The following is a 12,099-nucleotide window of genomic DNA, read 5'->3' as shown; positions in this document are numbered from 1 at the left end:
CGGTCAATGTTAGCCTCGGTCCTCTGATTTTTTTTTGTGCTTTTTATGAAATTTTTGTTCTAATCATAGTTATGTATGTACATATGTAGTACGAAATTGTGTATTAAGATAAGTCACTTTTCGTCACTTTACCGTTTATATAAAAGCTATGTATGTAGTGATGCAGTCCGGGCAAGTCCAAAATATATAAACCCTGCCTGCTAGGAAGAGTTTGCGTTATGAACTCGTCTTGTTGTGCTGATCAAAGACGCTTCCTTCTTCGTTTCACAATTCTGACCAAAATTTATATGGCTTTTTGCAAGTGTATACAAAGTAGTAACAGATTGGGGGACTATATTCATATTGGCCCGTGATTAAAAAAAATAAAAGCTAAAATATTGTGTTACCGCATAGAAAAGAATAGAACATAATTTTGCAAGATGTTGGCTCAAAAAGAAGCAACCAGGTTGTTATTATGTATGTGGCAGTTCCTAAACCTAACACGAATAAAGAATGTTTTATTTCAAAAATGGTTTTCCTGGAATACTCGAGATTAGGGCCTTTCTCGGGTATCCTGACCAAGCAAAGCCTTAGTTAATTGACAGAAACTAGGTAGCTCATTGCCTGCACCAGTACATTGAAAGCAACAACCAAAACCCATCCAATTGAATATTAATTTACTTGGAATAGATTCCGAGATAATTAGAATTTTATTTTCGGCCCATATTGGCACTATGTCATTTAAATTGGATGTTTTTTAAAAGGATTTTTCGGTTGTAACGAACCAATATTGCCGGTATCGTTATAAGTGGCTTCTTCTGTATAATACGTGTAAGTACATATAAACATAAAATGGTTATTAAAATTCTTTAAATATTTAAAGTTTCATGAATTTCTAACTATTTCCCAACCGTTTCCCGCAAACGGATCGTGTGGGCAACTGGCTTTACGCAACACTTTGTATTTCTCGTCATAAGTTGGCATGCGGATCATCATATGGTGGGGATGTCTGCGGAATGCCTCACAGGCCTGGCAAAGATCGAGGTCCGGGCATTGAATGCACTTGTAGCGGAATCCCACTAATGGCGTAAGACCACAACTGTCGCACGTGATCTTGTAATGGATGATTGAATCGGAAGTGTCGCGAGCAGGGGCCGATTTACCCTTGACCGTCTCTTTGATGGCTGCAATTTGCAGATGCATACTGATTCCACATTTGCTCAAAAAAATATCATAGTCGATTTGATTGACGATCTCGATTTCATCATTATCGGCGTCTGCAAGGGGAAGAATGAAAACAGCCGTGAAATTGATTCATTAAATGAAATGTTATCACGATAAAGCAAATTTCCGCACAATTCCCGACAATGTCCAACTGCACAAACACACATACACGGATATGCACATACAGATGTGCATATGGTACATGTAAGATCATAATTTTGTTTGCATGAAAATTCCAAATAACTCACCAATCCAAAAAGTCTTAATCTCGGCCTTTGGCAATTGACGTTCTTGGAACAAATACATTTCAATTTCTAGACGCAATACGGCATAGGTCTGAGAGGGCATACGCAAATATGCATTCAACTTCTTTGCAGGCGGCTGGCCTTGGTAGGTAATTTTCATATATTTCTCAGACATTTTTAGGTTTTATTTCCTTCACTGTTCTGGTTGTTGCAATTAGTCAACACTGTGTTTGTCTAACAACAAGTCTCCTTTTCCTCTTCAATTTTGTGCTCGTCGCTGTTGTTGTTGAGGTTTTTGTTCTCGTCGACTATTTGTGGTTCGGTTCAGCTATTCGATTAGTTGTAAAATCGACACTTGCATCAGTTTGTCTTTTATACATACATACATACATATGTACATCTGTATGTACACAAGATAGGACCGATTCCCACACGATCTATCTACCAAAAATAAGGGTATGCATTTGTGTGTGTGTAGGAACTCACACAAAGTCAGGAACACTTTCTTGCTTTACACTGAAGAAACAGATTGCTTATTATTTTATAATAATAAATACATACATACATACATATGTATGTACATATAATGCCTTTCAAAATACGTTATATCCAGTCTTGGAAAAATAAAAAAAAAAAAAAAATGATAGCATGTGACACATTGCGCATATGGAATGAAATTAAATGAATGAAAATTTTATTTTTACAAATTCCATCAAACATTTTTTTAAGTGTTTTAATGTCTTGTCAAATGTAGACTGATTTTTCTGACAAGCATGAGTCCGCGTAATGGACCGTGCCGACCACTGATCCAGTGAGATAATAACATATAAAATGTTAATGCTGGGTTCCTCGTCAGGGATAGCCGTGAGGTAGATTAGGGTGAGTTACGGTTTAGGTATCTAAATCCATGTCCTTGTGGCTTGTCACTTGATACGTCGATGTTTTATATACAAATTTAAAAGGTCCTGTAAAACCTTCTTGTAAAAAATATTTTCTCTTAACGGGAATAATTGAGATATGTGTATATATTTTTATGTTCAAAAGTTCGCTGTTTCTTCTGACGATGGGTCAGAAAATTTTTGACCGTTGGTAAATTTATTTTGAATTTGGTTTTTTTTGTGCCTTTCTTTGTCTACGTATCGCTGTGACTGCCATCATTTTCACAACGGATGACAATTTTTGGAAAAATATCGATAACAAAATCAAACCGCGAAAATTGAAATAACAGTGGCCGCGTATTCAGCTGGTGTTTAATTCTTTGCATAAAAATAATTTTTGTATATTCCAACTATTACAATTTTATTTCCCATTCATTTACATCCGTTCGAAATAACTTCAGCTTTTTTTTGGCTTTTAAGAATCACCATCCCTGGTAGTAATAATAAATAGTTATTTGGCTTCGGACTTATATCGATAAAATATCAAAAACCAGCTTTGGGATTACATTACTTTTTTGAACCTGATTCTGCAATTTTAGTTCTCTAGAGTGATTTGCAGTTTGTCTGAGTGCGCGAATATTCAAGAACCTTCCACCCTAGCCTCTTTTTCTCCGGGCAGGTATAAAAGCCGAATTGGTGCAAGAGTCGATTACACAAATATACGAACAGCTGAACCACAAAGTACGACGCAGTAGGCGCAGTAGAATCAAACATCAACAACAACAACGACGAGCACAAAATTGAATTGTGAAAAATTAAAGAGGAAAAAGGAGGCTTAAATAAAAACAACTTTAACTGATTTCAACAGCCCAAACAGTGAAAAAAGAAAAAATTCGAAATGCCTGAGAAATTGATGAAAATTACCTACCAAGGCCCGCCGCCTGCAAAGAAGTTGAATGCATATTTGCGTATGCCCTCTCAGACCTATGCCGTATTGCGTCGTGAAATTGACATGTATTTGTTCCAAGAACGTCAATTGCCAAAGGCCGAGATTAAGACTTTTTGGATTGGTGAGTTATTTGGAATTTTCTTGCAAATGAAATGCTGATTCTGCAAGTACCAAAACACACACATGCCTATATATATGTACATATGTACATACATATACATATATGTATGTATACTTAAGACAATTTCCATATGTGCGTATGCGTGTGTGTGTTTGTGCAACTGCAATGAACGGTGCAATATTCATTGCTGTCAGTTTAGCCTTTTTGTAGCTAAATTCAGAATTATGAATTTCACAAGAGCCAGAATATCTTAATATTTCGAAATGAAAACAAAGCCACGTTGAGAATATTCACAAATTGTAATTTGTTTAGTGGTGAATTTTGCATTTGTGATTCACCTGAAAAAAAAGTACAGAAAATTTTCTATTATCATTGCGATGATAACATTTCAATTAATTCCTAGGGTGACTCATTTTCACTATTGTTTTCCTTTTTCCCCTGCAGACGCTGATAATGATGAAATTGAGATCGTGAATCAAAACGATTATGAGATCTTCTTTGGCCAATGTGGAGTCAGTATGCATCTGCAAATTGCAGCCATCGAAGAGGAGGTAGAGCCTAAGCCGGCATCTGCTCCCGACACTTCCGATGATCCCAGCAATTTCATCATCCATGACAAGGTCGAGTGCGACATCTGTGGTCTTTCTCCATTAGTGGGATTCCGCTACAAGTGCATTCAATGCCCCAACTTCGACCTTTGCCAGGGCTGTGAGGCATCCCACAAGCATCCGGAACATATGATGGTCCGCATGCCAACTAATGACGGTCCGAGTGTGGTTGAGGCCTGGCTAAGTGGACCCGGCCATTCTGGACGTCGTTCAGGACGACGTCATCAACGTGCTCAATGCCCATTCGCTCAAGGCACTACTCCTCCAACTGCTACTGGAGGTGAATTCACTGCAAATAAGAATAATCGTCGCGAGCGGGGTCGTCGCCATGGTGGTGTACTCTCGCAGTTCTTAGAGATGATGACGAACTTGCCAGAGAGTAATACACCGGTGACAACACCAACAACTTCTGCTGCTGCTGCTGCTCCTACCGCTGCGGCTAAGAAAGAAGAATCGACTCCATCGGCTCCCTCAGCTGAGCCCACTGTGACCCCTGAAACTGCTACCAAAGTAGCTTCCGGTGTCCAGGAAACGCCAAAAACGGCCGAGCCAGTGGCTGCTCCACGCTCAAAAGATGCTCCTGAGCCATCGACCGCTCAGACTGAAACGCCCCCAGCTGCTGGAGGAGCAGCCACGACTCCTACTACTCCAGTTATTAATTTGGAAAATCTTTCGCAGATTGTGCCACCCGAGTATATGCGGGCCGGAATTGAAATTTTGAATAATTTTAGTGAAATGTTTGCCAAAATGATTGATCCCAGTGAGGCAGCCAGCTTTGATGCCTTTGAGCCATCCTCAGCTGCATCTGCTACTGCATCCCAGGCTGCGGAGGCTGCCACTGATGCGGCTACTGCTGCTGCTAAGGCAGCTGCTGCTGCGGTTAATGCAGCCACTGCTGCTGCTAATGCCACCTCTGCAGCCACTGCTGCTGTTGCTACTACTCTGCCGACACCACCTACTGGTACCCCAGAGTCAGTCTCGTTGTCATCGGAATCGTCTACCTCGACGGAATCCTCGCTGGCAAATGCACCACTGTTGACCACAGCTTCGCCAGTGGCCGCGCAGAAGCCCAAGGAAGAAGAGACAGAGCGCAGACGTTCGGAGAGTTTGGAGCACGATTGGCAAATGATCGATAATAACGGCTCACCCGCCAATACCGAAGCGCTTATTAACTTAGATACATCTGCTGGGGCTAATCCCACTCCAGCTGCCGCTTCTGCAGCTGCTCTTAACTTCGGTCAATTGGGTGAAATTTTGCGCCAGCACATCACTGATGAACAACAACGTGAACAGGCCACTGCCCACACCCAGACTTCGCAAGTGGCTACAGTGACCACATCCACATCGACCAATTCGGTGAGCACCAGTTCCACTGGCACTTCTCCAGCTCCGCCAGAGGAGAAGCGCAGTGTGCCCATATATCATACAGGTGAGTTTTTCATTTACTTTCTGTAAATTCCGGCCGTAACTGATGGTAAATTCGTATAATTTTTAGATGAACGCATCAATTCCGCCATTCATGCTATGATGGCCATGGGTTTCAGCAACGAGGGCGCCTGGTTGACTCAACTTTTGGAATCGGTGCAGGGCAACATACCAGCTGCACTTGATATAATGCACACATCGCAGCGTAGCAGCAACTAAGATAAAATGAAATACACTATTATCCATATATTATATATGTATCTGTATGTCTATACAATTATTCCCATATCATTTAAGTTTAATGTAATGTGTACTACTAACGCCCATTATGTCAAAAATGCTAAGAATCCGCGTATTATTTGTCAATTTATTTTGTATGTAAGAAACATTTGGTGATTGCTTTATTTTCCTTTCATCCACAAATCCGAAACTGAATTGAAGGAATGTGTCTTATGTTAATGTATGTTATGAAACAACAAACAAGAAACTTATATAATCAAAAAATGTATGTATCGTACAATTATTATAATCACACAATAAAGTTATCGAACAATTATACATTCAATGGCGTTTTTTTAGCCTTTGATTAAATAATCCGTTTCAATTTATTAATTTGAAGAGAATGAGCCAATGCTGTTACACTCTGATAGACACGGTTCAAACCTGGCCCAAATAGACTGACTTTCTGACTTCTTTTCATCCTGCTACATCCATTCTCATAACAAGTCTTTAAAGTGGTAAAAAAAATGCATTTAATTTTAAAATTTGAGGAAATTGTATCTTATCAGTTAAACTGTATTTTAGCTAGGCTTATTTATAATGATTTAACTAAATGTAATATATTCTTTGCTAATTGCATGAATTTTTGTTCCTGAAATGCGAACTGATTGTTCTATTTTGGGCAAGTGAGTTTATAGATCTTCTCTGTGCTGGATAGAAGCAGCCTCAAACAGGCCACGGCTGATCCACACAATGATGTCTCTCACAAATCTCCTGAATTCATAGTTCACAGTCGTAATGGTGGCGATGAATGTAAAAAATTTAAACAATTTCTGATGATGAGGCTTCCATTGACGTCGACCGAATCCTGTATTGTAGCCAAACATTTGCGATACCATCAGCAGAAGGAAACCACTTAGACCGAAGAAGCGATGTAGGAATTTGATCGTTGAGCTGCTGCTGGCACCAAAGTAGAGGGGAACACCACTGATCACACTGCCGAGCAGAAGCCCACAACCGACTATACCTAAAGAAATACATAAATAAATTATTCATTATTCTCAGTTTTGTCAAGTCTGACGAGTTATTTACCATAGAAAGCGTGATTGCTCTTGAAATGCCGAACCTTTGCCTCCGGATCTTCGCGTTTGCGTTCCAACTTCTGCCAAGTCTTAATCCCAACGCCGCCGATCCCAACAACAAAGGCAAGCAGTCCCAGGATGGCGTGCAAGCGATTTAGATTCAGATGTCCCAACAGATTCTCCAAATATTGACTATTTCGCACTAGCAGAGCTTCGCCCATGAAAAAGACAAACTGTAATGGAGGAATACATTAGTTCTTTGCTTGTTTATGGAAATATCTCTCTGTCTACTACTTACCCCAATTGTACAATAGAAGGCATGTCCAGCTGTATGAACCAGTTTCAAGACTAAGCACTTATAGACAATGGCCACAGTGATTCCGGTTAGCAGAATATGAGAGATCAGGGTGCAAAAGCCAAAGTAGACTCCAGCCGAAACAGTCGATTCGGATGATAATCCTTCCACTTCATTTTGGGTACACAAATCGCTCAGACAATTTTCTGTCATAATTATATGGTTGAATCCTTATCTAGCTACGTGAGATGTGCACGTTGTGGCGATAAAATCCCTCTGATATGTAAACGTTTAAGATTGTTTGTTTGTATGTATAAACTATGCTTCTCCGCTTCTCCCAGACACTGTTAGAACTCGCGTCCGATCGCTTCGAATGTTAGGCAACGATTGAAACAGCTGGCGGATGGATTCGCACTCTCTTAGAGAATTCTCTCGCTGCTCATTCGGGCAAAAAACAAAAATCACACTTTCAAAACAAGTGGAGCGCGGCGTTTCCATAATGAGTCAGCGGGTTGTTCACGTGCTTTTTACCTTGGCCAGGGTAAAAGGCGGCAGCAGCCCAGCCACAGGTGGTGTTGATTGGCATTGCACTGATTCCGATTATAGCTTTTATTTTCGGAACATTCTAAAAACCGGTTTCATTTTATATAATTAGCCAAATGATTTGCTGATTTATTCATTTGCTGTTCCAAACTTTCCCAATGCCATTGACATCGCTCAATTAATCTTTGATAAGATACGACACTCAGTATTATGCCTTCAAAAGGAAGGTCTTAAGGTCCACCCTAAAGAATTTGCCTATAACTACATACATACATATGTACATAAGTATGTACGTGTATGTACGTACAATTTGTGACATCACGCAATGTTGTGAAATTCGTAGTGAAAAGCGAATGGCTGATAAATAAAGAGCAAGAGAGACAAATACTAACTGAGCGAACTCTAAGGGGAATTCCACTTTTATGTATATATGTATGTATGTATACATACATACATACACATATGTAGAAATATTTTTACCTTTAGCAAAAAGGGGTACATTCAATTTGGTTAGACTTTTGAAATAGTTTTTAGTTTCCAACCAGATTGGATTACTTTATCCTTTATATCATTTAAGGATACATTTAACATTTTTCCAGATGATTACAAATATAAGTATTGCATTTGAATAAATTCAAATTCTTATAACAAGATCGATTAAGATGAGATATAACGTCCACATGAACCATTGATTCGAAAATACAAATTGCAATTTTTTAAACTATAACAACATTTTGACTCATTCTGAACTTCCTCTCGGAAAACTAGTTTTCGAACCAATTTACCAATTTTGACCCAAGCTCATAATCATTTTCTAATATTTAGCAGGATTAGTTATCCAAAACAAAATTATATTTTTTTTATTATTGGCGGGTTTCTTTCATTAACAATTAATCCGTATTCAAACAATCGTCAAATAACTTTAATAATGTTTACATCCAACCTTTCTTATCTTGATTTTTACATCGAATTTTTGTTTATAACTTGGTTCTCTGTGTGCATTCAATCAAACTACATACATATCTGTACATTCAGTCACAACCTTATCACTTGGGTCCAACCACATTGATAAACTTAAGTACCCCATACAAAACATGGGCGTTTATATATTAAAAGGGGGATCACCGCAATGATAAAATCCGGTTTTGCAAAGCTTTCCAAATGTTATTTTTTGTTTTTGCCATCAGATATCGATGTGTACAGATGTATGTACATATATACAGTCAAACTTCTCTATAATGAATTCGCGATGGACCGGAAAAATTTATAATTTATGTATATACATCTATATATATATATATATTGTTTTGTATTGTATTTAAGTATAGGATGATCTTAGCCGATTTGTTTTTTTAATACAATTTTTTGGAAGATTTACAAACTGCTTAGCAGTAACTTGTTTTTCATACCCTTGCTCAAAGAGTATATTGGCCAGGATTGTAAATCTCATAGAAAAAAAGGAACCTACGACCATAGAAAGATGTTCGTTTCCAAGTTATTTTCATAAACATTTATTAATGGTTGTGTGCCAAGATAGGACCATTATGTTATGTACCTACACTCATGATGAAAATAATAGGTACAACCCTTAAAATTTAACTTTTTGGACTTTAGATTAACACAACTTTTTTTCTATTGCATTGATCAACAAAATTTAAATGGACCTTTCTTTATTGAACATTTGTTTATAAAAATACATTAAATTGGTAAAGAAAAATAAATTTATTTAAAAGTTATAACAAAAAACATGAAATTGCTGAATTTCGTGTGAATTTCATGAAAATAATAGGTACAGTTCAACTGACTAAGTTATATTTAATTTTTTTTTATTCAAATCATTAAAAATGAATTTTTGTTTCTTTATTTGAAAAATATCCTATGTATCCACCCTTATTTTACCATTACTTTTTCCATCCGGTTAGGGATACTCTCAATCAAAGCTTGGCAGGACTCTATCGAAATCTTCTTTGACGCACTTCCTCAATTGTCGATTGTTGGAACTTTTTTGTTTTTCCGACTGATTCTATAGGCTACCCCACAATGTCCACTTTATTGACCTCTAACCAAGTTTTTAAAATTTTTGAGTTGTATGTTACGTTGTTATCCTGTTTATATTTTTATAAACAAATGTTCAATAAAGAAAGGTCCATTTAAATTTTGTTGATCAATGCAATAGAAAAAAGATGTGTTAATCTAAAGTCTAAAAAGTTAAATTTTAAGGGTTGTACCTATTATTTTCATCATGAGTGTACATATGTACCTATAAAGGGGAGTACCCAGTTATGACCCGGGTTTTGAAAAACCTCAAAATGTTTTCCTCAGTTCCGGGAAATGAAAAATTAAGAAGTTTAAAATTTAAATATTAACCAAGCGCAACTTTTTTCCAAAGAAAGTATGTTTATTTGACAACGATTTTTATTCCTCGTCGTCCATGTCACTTTCGCAGTTTTTCAACACGATATTTGGTACGCGTATATACAATGCGATTATTAACGTTGGTGTCTGTCCAAAAACTGTAGAACGTCTAACGAACATGATTTACAGGGTTTAAACTGTCATTCATAACTGTCATAACTAGGCCAGAGGCACAACTGGGCCCTCTCTCCTATATATAACAATCTGGCCGAAAACCAATTTTGATCAGAAAAAATGTTTGTTGCTTTCCCATAAATTCTATCCAAATGGGATACAATATTGGCCGAATTACTAACCGTCTTACGGATTAAGTTTGTACGTAGTTCTTGGGGAGAAATTTGAATTTTTAAATGAAATAGTTTTAGTAACACAAAATCTTGCACGGTTTACAAACTTCAGCACAGACGTTCGGCTGATATCTTGAATATTTTAATGACTACGATTCCAAAGCGGTTGGCATTTCTAATTTTAGTTTTCTGTTCTGCGGAATTTTGTGGTTTTAATGAAATTCTTTTTCTACAGAGACAACAAAAGAAAGATAAATTTTCAATTTGCTAATTACAGTGGCTCAAAAAAATGTTGTGAAGTATATTTTAATATATTTTATATTTTAATTTAAAACATCAAGTTATTGGAATATATTGTTTGTGTCATAGAACATGTTATTAAAAATGTTTAATGGTACATATTTGAAGAATGCAAAAAGTTATAAAACATTTTAAATTTTCATGAAAACCAAACGGTTTCAATATTTTCAGTAATAAGCGAAATAAGTTGTGGGACTGTATAGTTCAGTCAAAATTATCATTATAAAACATTGTCTCTCAAATGAATTTCTTGTATAGGGAAGCTTGACTGTGTAAATAAATGTACATAGTTTAGTTTGTATGTATGTATGTATAGAGCCAAGCACGAATATATGTATATACCTATGTATTAGTCATACATTTCTCTTGCAAACGAATGTGAAATACTTGTATATAAGAGATGACGTCACCGTTTGAAGGAGGTATATATACATGTTTATATGTATGCATCTATTGAAACTGCGCACACAAACAAACAGCTGATGACTTCAGCCAGCTAGCGAGAGAGCGATAAAAATAACAAAGAAAAGGCCAATATAAAAACCTCACCTAAAGTCAGTCGTTTGTGGTTATCCGTATCGTACATATGCCGGCTGTGTTGGCTTTTCTCATCAACAAGTAACCAGTAATTACATTTGTTTTGAGAGATTTAAACGTATTTACGATTAAATATTAACAAAACAGAATTCGGGAATTGACAATTTTTGCGATTCTTGGAAAATAATTATTGGAAAAACCCTCAAATATGTACGTAAATAATTTGTCGAGATAAAGATAGAATCCCAGCCTTTTAGTTTGACGTCATCAGTAAACAAAACCAAATTCAAATCAAAATACAAAAGTATAGTGAAAAGCGATAAAAACTACACCTTCAATGGACACGAACCGACAATTTTTAGTGACAATTAAAGTGTTAATAATTGGGAGGAAAAAAACCCAATCCCCCACATGTTAATTTCCATTTGGCATGACTTCAAAATATTAAATAGGAAATAAATTCTATCTATTCTGACCATGATCCGATTGTGACAGAGCTTGCCTAATAGTCCGCCCTGTGTAATGGAACTATAATTAATAGGTTAAGCAACCGGCAAATTTCCATTTGACATCATTCATTGACCTAAAATTCCTGACAATTCATCATCGGTTATCTGATGAAATTGTCTATTTTAAAATATTGCCATAAAAAGTTTTAAATTTAAGACGCAAATAGAGTTTTCCCTTCTTGTATGGTTAAAATCTATTCGAAAATGAAATGAAATGATTGTTTTATTTCCTGTTTTGCCTTAATTTCAGTGGCAACAACAAAATTATGAATGATTAGCCAGAGTGAAGTTTGCCCAATTATTTTTTAAACTTAATGTTGCGATTATTATCTGAACTTTGATACCCTTGAAGAAGAGTATTTTGTTTATTTTTCCCGAAATTTAACATTCGATTAAGTCATCGGAAGTTGCTCTGATTGAACGACCATCTTTACCAAAAAAATGCATTTTATCTAGAAATTTTTGTTTAGAAACATTAAGAAC

The 12,099-nt window shown here is 36.6% G+C and overlaps 3 protein-coding genes across 3 annotated transcripts; 1 reads left to right on the top strand and 2 right to left on the bottom strand.

Annotated features, from left to right (window-relative positions):
• Window positions 1–825: 825 nt before the first annotated feature.
• On the bottom strand, window positions 826–1,791 carry LOC111518836 (protein ref(2)P-like). The gene is made up of 2 exons (XM_023176755.2): window positions 1,452–1,791; window positions 826–1,256 (listed from the first exon to the last, which is right to left on the bottom strand). The coding sequence occupies exons 1-2, from the start codon at window positions 1,621–1,623 to the stop codon at window positions 865–867; spliced, it is 564 nt and encodes a 187-aa protein (XP_023032523.1). The 5' UTR covers window positions 1,624–1,791; the 3' UTR covers window positions 826–864.
• A 1,087-nt stretch (window positions 1,792–2,878) lies between these two features.
• Window positions 2,879–5,987, top strand: LOC6644028 (protein ref(2)P). Its single transcript, XM_002066731.4, has 3 exons — window positions 2,879–3,396; window positions 3,841–5,433; window positions 5,500–5,987. The coding sequence occupies exons 1-3, from the start codon at window positions 3,225–3,227 to the stop codon at window positions 5,646–5,648; spliced, it is 1,914 nt and encodes a 637-aa protein (XP_002066767.2). The 5' UTR covers window positions 2,879–3,224; the 3' UTR covers window positions 5,649–5,987.
• LOC6644060 lies at window positions 5,700–7,405 on the bottom strand. Its single transcript, XM_002066730.3, has 3 exons — window positions 7,029–7,405; window positions 6,741–6,963; window positions 5,700–6,675 (listed from the first exon to the last, which is right to left on the bottom strand). Exons 1-3 carry the CDS (start codon window positions 7,236–7,238, stop codon window positions 6,341–6,343), a joined length of 768 nt encoding a protein of 255 aa, XP_002066766.1. The 5' UTR covers window positions 7,239–7,405; the 3' UTR covers window positions 5,700–6,340.
• Between the last annotated feature and the right edge of the window lie 4,694 nt (window positions 7,406–12,099).

The sequence above is a fragment of the Drosophila willistoni genome (genome assembly GCF_018902025.1).
Source record: "Drosophila willistoni isolate 14030-0811.24 chromosome 2R unlocalized genomic scaffold, UCI_dwil_1.1 Seg167, whole genome shotgun sequence".
NCBI lineage: Eukaryota > Metazoa > Arthropoda > Insecta > Diptera > Drosophilidae > Drosophila > Drosophila willistoni.
Note: the sequence above shows the minus strand (reverse complement) of the source record. Positions and strands in the feature narration are given on the sequence as shown.

Excerpts from the sequence above, each read along its gene's own strand:
- LOC6644028 (XM_002066731.4), top strand. The coding sequence starts at position 3,225 with ATGCCTGAGAAATTGATGAAAATTACCTACCAAGGCCCGCCGCCTGCA. Across the intron at positions 3,397-3,840 it reads GATTAAGACTTTTTGGATTG|ACGCTGATAATGATGAAATT; the intron begins GTGAGTTATTTG and ends TTTCCCCTGCAG. Across the intron at positions 5,434-5,499 it reads TGTGCCCATATATCATACAG|ATGAACGCATCAATTCCGCC; the intron begins GTGAGTTTTTCA and ends TATAATTTTTAG.
- LOC111518836 (XM_023176755.2), bottom strand. The coding sequence starts at position 1,623 with ATGTCTGAGAAATATATGAAAATTACCTACCAAGGCCAGCCGCCTGCA. Across the intron at positions 1,257-1,451 it reads GATTAAGACTTTTTGGATTG|ACGCCGATAATGATGAAATC; the intron begins GTGAGTTATTTG and ends TTCCCCTTGCAG.
- LOC6644060 (XM_002066730.3), bottom strand. The coding sequence starts at position 7,238 with ATGACAGAAAATTGTCTGAGCGATTTGTGTACCCAAAATGAAGTGGAA. Across the intron at positions 6,964-7,028 it reads CCTTCTATTGTACAATTGGG|TTTGTCTTTTTCATGGGCGA; the intron begins GTAAGTAGTAGA and ends CCTCCATTACAG. Across the intron at positions 6,676-6,740 it reads GAGCAATCACGCTTTCTATG|GTATAGTCGGTTGTGGGCTT; the intron begins GTAAATAACTCG and ends GTATTTCTTTAG.